This window comes from Chiloscyllium punctatum, chromosome 47 (assembly GCF_047496795.1).
Source record: "Chiloscyllium punctatum isolate Juve2018m chromosome 47, sChiPun1.3, whole genome shotgun sequence".
NCBI lineage: Eukaryota > Metazoa > Chordata > Chondrichthyes > Orectolobiformes > Hemiscylliidae > Chiloscyllium > Chiloscyllium punctatum.
Window position 1 is genome coordinate 30,586,955 of NC_092785.1, and position 6,731 is coordinate 30,593,685.

Here is a 6,731-nt window from a genome sequence, read left to right on the forward strand (position 1 = left end):
AATAAACACATCCACTCACATGACAGACCTGCACACACTCACATGTACACACAGACCCACACAGACACACATCCAGACATAACACACACACATCCATACGCACACACGTACTCAAACATACACATAAAAAACACACACGCTCACTCATACACTTGCACACACAGACCTACACACTCACACCCATTCAAACACACACTCACAGACAGATCAACACAGATATACACACACACCCACACAGACTTGGACACCCTACACTCACACACCCACACACACGCCACACACACACCCACACACACACAGACGCACACACCCACACAAACCCACACAGATAAATGGTGTAACAGTAACCATGGAGCACGTTGCTATGACGTCGAGACCCCAGTGACACTGAGGTGAGAAGGAGGACGAACGTGGGGGTGGGGGGGGGTGGCGAAGGGACATCGAGAATGGGAGCCGGGAGAAAAACATTAAAAATGACACAGTAAACGGGAGAAAGGTTTCCAGGAATTTATTCCGTTGCCAGGACAATCAGGGAGATGACAACATTGGGAACCGAGAAGCAGGAAGTGGGCGAGAAGCAGCTAGGCCGTAGTAGGCCGAACTGGGCCTAACTTCGAGGGCCCACTGCACTCTCCACGGGGGAATCGCTCCACCCGGACTCACTGCTTCCCGTTCCCGTTGATGGGAAGCTTCTTGTGGGCGTCGGATTCCAGGTAAGCCTTGAGTTTAGGCCTGGCGATCACCCGGTCATAGTAGGCCTTGAGTACGGGAGTACACTTCAGACAACCGGGAGAGAGCACCTCGAGGTTAGACAGAATATCGACCAGGTTGTAGTCAGCAAAAGAGATCTACACCGAGAGAGAGAGAGACGGAAGGTACAGAGTTAGACACAGCATCAAACACTCCCAGGACAGGGACGGCACGGGGTTAGATACAGAGTAAAGCTCCCTCTACACTGTCCCCCATCAAACACTCCCAGGGACAGGGACAGCACAGGGTTAGATACAGAGTAAAGCTCCCTCTACACTGTCCCCCATCAAACACTCCCAGGACAGGGACAGCACGGGGTTAGATACAGAGTAAAGCTCTCTCTACACTGTCCCCCATCAAACACTCCCAGGGACAGGGACAGCACGGGGTTAGATACAGAGTAAAGCTCACTCTACACTGTCCCCCCATCAAACACTCCCAGGGACAGGGACAGCACGGGGTTAGATACAGAGTAAACCTCCCTCTACACTGTCCCCCCATCAAACACCTCCAGGACAGGGACAGCACGGGGTTAGATACAGAGTAAAGCTCCCTCTACACTGTCCCCCATCAAACACTCCCAGGACAGAGACAGCACGGGGTTAGATACAGAGTAAAGCTCCCTCTACACTGTCCCCCCCATCCCAGGGACAGGGACAGCACGGGGTTAGATACAGAGTAAAGCTCTCTCTACACTGTCCCCCCATCAAACCCTCCCAGGGACAGGGACAGCACGGGGTTAGATACAGAGTAAAGCTCTCTCTACACTGTCCTCCCATCAAACCCTCCCAGGGACAGGGACAGCACGGGGTTAGATACAGAGTAAAGCTCTCTCTACACTGTCCCCCCATCAAACCCTCCCAGGGACAGGGACAGCACGGGGTTAGATACAGAGTAAAGCTCACTCTACACTGTCCCCCATCAAACACTCCCAGGGACAGGGACAGCCCGGGGTTAGATCCTGCTTCAGCTGAATGTTTTATTTTGAGATTCAGACCTGGTTGCCGACGAGGAAGTCCTTCCCTCCATTATTGTCCTTCAGAATATTCTCGAAGGGTTTCAGTTCCGTTGGGAGATTCTGGATGAAAGAGTCTTTGCCGGTTTCCTGAGACAGAGGGACAAGGAAGAATGTTACATCTGTCCTTCAAAACTACACGGATCAGCGCTGAGGGAGGGCCGCACTGTCGGAGGATCAGTACTGAGGGAGGGCCGCACTGTCGGAGGATCAGTGCTGAGGGAGGGCCGCACTGTTGGAGGGTCAGTACTGAGGGAGGGCCGCACTGTCGGAGGGTCAGTGCTGAGGGAGGGCCGCACTGTCGGAGGGTCAGTGCTGAGGGAGGGCCGCACTGTCGGACGGTCAGTGCTGAGGGAGGGCCGCACTGTGGGAGGGTCAGGGCTGAGGGAGGGCCGCACTGTGGGAGGGTCAGGGCTGAGGGAGGGCCGCACTGTGGGAGGGTCAGGGCTGAGGGAGGGCCGCACTGTCGGAGGGTCAGTGCTGAGGGAGGGCCGCACTGTCGGAGGGTCAGTGCTGAGGGAGGGGCCGCACTGTCGGAGGGTCAGTGCTGAGGGAGCGCCTTCACGTTCTCCCTCTCTTCCTCCTTGTTCAATCTTCTTTATCTCCCATCCCCCATCTCTCTCTCCCTGGCTTCGGGCCTTGGATTCTTTGCTCACTCCTCCCTTCAGGCCTCACCCCATTGAGCTGCTCAGACCAAGCCTGGGAGTCCTCAGCTTCTGAACCGGATGCTCTCTGCGGGGAACCCCTTGACCCCACAGGCCAATTGACTCGGCCCTCCTGCAGTCAGGACCGGGGGTGTTTATTTCTGCAGCATCTATGTCCCTTCAGGGTGAGCTGATAGCCTGCGCTTAGCATGAGGCCTAGTCAAAAAAGGCTTATGGCATGCTTGCCTCACTAAGTGTAAGGATAGGTAAGTTATGCTGCAGGAATTTTAGTTAGAGTCAAACTATGTGGCGCTGGAAAAGCACAGCAGGTCAGGCAGCGTCCGAGGAGCAGGAGAGTCAACGTTTCGGGCAAAAGCCCCTTATCACTGTCCATCTTCCTCCCCATCCATCTGCTCTCTGACTCATCACCTTCACCCACCACCTCCATCGACCTTCCCCGCCAACCTCCCTCCCCCCCCCGCCGATTCCCACACCCCTCCCATTTATCTCTCAGCATCCCCCCCCTCCCCACCCCCAAAACCTTGGGCCATCCCTCATCCCTGATGAAGTGCTTATGCCTCAAAAGTCGAATTCCCCTGTCCCTCGGATGCTGCGCTTTTCCAGCACCACACTCGCCCCTCTGACCTCCAGCATCTGCAGTCCTCCCTTTCTCGAGGACAGTGCCGCGGAGAGTTCTGACCACCACACGACCAGAAGGGTGTGGGTGCTTTCGAGAGGGGACAGAGAATCCCTCCAGTGTGGAAACAGGCCCTTCAGCCCGACCAGTCCACACTGACCCGCCGAAGAGTAACCCACCCTGACCCATTCCCCCCTACACGATTATCCTACATTTCCCCCTCACTAATCCCCCCTCACCTACACATCCCTGAACACTATGGGACAATTTAGCACGGCCAATCCACCCTAACCTACACATCCCTGAACACTATGGGACAATTTAGCACGGCCAATCCACCCTAACCTACACACCCCTGAACACTGTGGGACAATTTAGCACGGCCAATCCACCCTAACCTACACACCCTGAACGCTGTGGGACAATTTAGCACGGCCAATCCACCCTAACCTACACATCCCTGAACACTGTGGGACAATTTAGCACGGCCAATCCACCCTAACCTACACACCCTGAACGCTGTGGGACAATTTAGCACGGCCAATCCACCCTAACCTACACACCCCTGAACACTGTGGGACAATTTAGCACGGCCAATCCACCCTAACCTACACACCCCTGAACACTATGGGACAATTTAGCACGGCCAATCCACCCTAACCTACACATCCCTGAACACTGTGGGACAATTTAGCACGGCCAATCCACCCTAACCTACACATCCCTGAACACTATGGGACAATTTAGCACGGCCAATCCACCCTAACCTACACATCCCTGAACACTATGGGACAATTTAGCACGGCCAATCCACCCTAACCTGCACGTCTTTGGACTGTGGGAGGTAACCCACGCAGACCCGGGGAGAATGTGCAAACTCCACCCACACAGTCGCCCCCCCCCCGAGGCTGGGATCGAACCCAGGTCTGTGGTGCGGTGAGGCAGCAGCCCTAACCACGGAGACACCCACCTGCCTAACCCTCCTTATTTGAGTTAAACTGTTTGTAACATCCGTTTTGAGACTGGAATTGTTGTCGGTTCCGGGTGGAGCCCCCACACACCTCAACATCAAAGTCCCTCCGACAGTGCCAACCTCCCGTCGATAGAATCCATCTCCCAGGCCCACTGTCCAGGGAAAGGCTGCCAGCATTCTCAAAGATCCATCCCACCCTGGCGATGTTTTTCTCCAACCTCTACCATCGGGGAGAAGGGACAGAGGCCTGGACACACACACACACACACACCCACACACACACACCCATACACACACACACACACACCCATACACACACACACACACACACACACACACATCCACTCACCCATACACACACACACACCCATACACACACACACACACACCCATACACACACACACACACACACACACACACCAGCCGGTTTCCGAACAGTTTCTACCCTCCTGTTGTTCGAATACTGAATGGACTCACAAACTCTTCACATTCGCCGGTCCCTGTGTGTGTGTTTACGTCGCTGTTTCCCTATTATTTACTGATCTACGCTCCTTAACTCTGTGAGCGGCCCGGATTGCTCACAAGACAAAACTTTTCACTGTGTCTCGGGACACGGGACAATAAATTCCATTCAAGGTTTTATAGAAACCTTGACCGTAAGGTGGGAAATCTGCTGTTCGCAATTCACTTGGGCTGTCTCAGAGTGGGGTGAAAACGGGGGACGCTTCCCCTTGTCCTTGGGCAAGATTGACAGTGGAGTAAATGTTTAAACGGCCAGTCACCACAAACGTTAAAGGCATAGTCGCTTAGGGGGAGGGAGAAACTGAATTAATCACCCGTGTCCTGTATTCGGGAAGGGGGGGAGAGAGAGAGGGAGAGAGGGGGAGGGAGGGAGGGAGAGAGTGGGAGAGAGAGAGAGAGTGGGGGAGAGAGAGAGAGAGGGAGAGAGAGAGACAGGGAGGGAGGGAGGGAGGGAGGGAGAGAGTGGGAGAGACAGGGAGAGAGAGAGAGAGAGAGGGAGAGAGGGGGAGAGAGAGAGAGAGAGAGGGAGGGAGAGAGTGGGAGAGACAGAGAGAGAGAGAGAGAGAGACAGGGAGAGAGGGGGAGAGACAGGGGGAGGGGAGAGGGAGGGAGAGAGAGGGAGAGACAGGGGGAGAGAGAGAGAGAGAGGGAGGCAGGGAGAGAGTGGTAGACAGGAAGATAGAGAGGGAGAGAGAGAGAGGGAGAGGGAGAGGGAGAGAGTGAGGGAGAGAGCGAGGGAGAGAGAGAGTGGGAGAAAGAGAGAGACAGGGAGAGAGAAAGGGAGAGAGGGAGAGGGAGAGGGAGAGAGAGAGTGGGAGAGAGAGAGGGATAGAGAGAGTCAGGGAGAGAGAGAGGGGGAGAGAGAGAGAGAGACACAGGGAGAGAGAGAGAGAGGGAGAGAGACAGGGAGGGAGAGAGAGAGAGAGACAGGGAGAGAGAGAGACAGGGAGAGAGAGGGAGAGAGCGAGGGAGAGAGAGAGTGGGAGAAAGAGAGAGACAGGGAGAGAGAAAGGGAGAGAGAGAGAGGGAGAGAGCGAAGGAGAGAGTGGGAGAGAGAGAGGGATAGAGAGAGTCAGGGAGAGAGAGGGGGAGAGAGAGAGAGAGACGGGAGAGAGAGAGAGAGAGAGAGAGAGACAGGGAGAGAGAGAGAGAGGGAGAGAGAGTGGGAGAGAGAGAGAGGGAGAGAGAATGTTGGAGGAAGGGCTATTTTAAACAAAAGAGGGTTGTTATAATCCCCCCCCCACACCGTTGGCAGGAACAGCAGAGGCACAGTTCCTGATTTTAAGCCTGTGAGATTCTTTTAGTCCGTCTGTTTCCCTTACGATTCCCGGACTGAGCTCCACTCGCGCCCAACACCACACCTTCGACCACGATGTCGCAACTCGGTGTTTGTCAGAAACCGGTTTTAGATTAGTTTCACGCAGTGTGGAAAGAGGCCCTTTGGCCTGGTCTTGGTGAGGCAGCTACTCTGAACTAAGGCAGAGATTCCCTGTGGCTACGGAAGGGACACAGGGAAGCTTTTTTTTAAACTCGGACCCCTTCTCTGGAGCTGGCCCCCGCCCCCCCCTACAAACCCAACATCGTTTCCCCCCCTCCCCCCTCCACGCCCTCCCCCAAAGGCCGCTCTGTCCTTCCCGACAGGCCTCGCCCACAGCCTGAAGCGAGCCGTCGCGGAAACGTAGACGCGGACGTCGCTTCCCAACGTCGGGGAGTGCCTCACGTATTCTTTGTAGATGAGTGTTGCGTATTTGACGCGCAAATCCTCGACCCCGTCGTTCGCCATATCGATCAGCGCGGCCTCGTACTTGCCCTTCCCGTACAGGCCTTGAAGTGGAGAGCAGTTAAATTAGTTGACACCCCTGCACCCCGCACGACACCCCCCCCCACCCCAGAGGTGTGGCAACTCAGATAAGGGACCACCAGATGGCCCACAGCTCAGGCTCTGACCGAGCGGCAAGGCCGGCCGCTTGCTTCGGTGGGTATTGCATCGGCCAACCAGGGAGCCTCAGGCTCAACCAGGCCAATAGGCCTCGGGATTCGGCCTGTCTGGTCAACCTGAGGCTCCAGCCGAGCAATAGGCCTCAGGCTTCGGCCCGTTTGGTCAAACTCAGGTTCCAGCCTGTCTGTATACCCTCAGGCTCCAGTTGGTGGGAGGGTTACAGGCTTCAGGCAAGCAGTAGGCCTCAGGC

At 55.6% G+C, this 6,731-nt stretch overlaps 1 protein-coding gene across 1 annotated transcript; it reads right to left on the minus strand.

Moving 5' to 3' along the window:
• Positions 1 to 492: 492 nt before the first annotated feature.
• Positions 493 to 6,373, minus strand: LOC140468567 (glutathione S-transferase P-like). Its single transcript, XM_072564660.1, has 3 exons — positions 6,263 to 6,373; positions 1,748 to 1,855; positions 493 to 848 (listed from the first exon to the last, which is right to left on the minus strand). Exons 1-3 carry the CDS (start codon positions 6,323 to 6,325, stop codon positions 660 to 662), a joined length of 360 nt encoding a protein of 119 aa, XP_072420761.1. The 5' UTR covers positions 6,326 to 6,373; the 3' UTR covers positions 493 to 659.
• Positions 6,374 to 6,731: the final 358 nt, after the last annotated feature.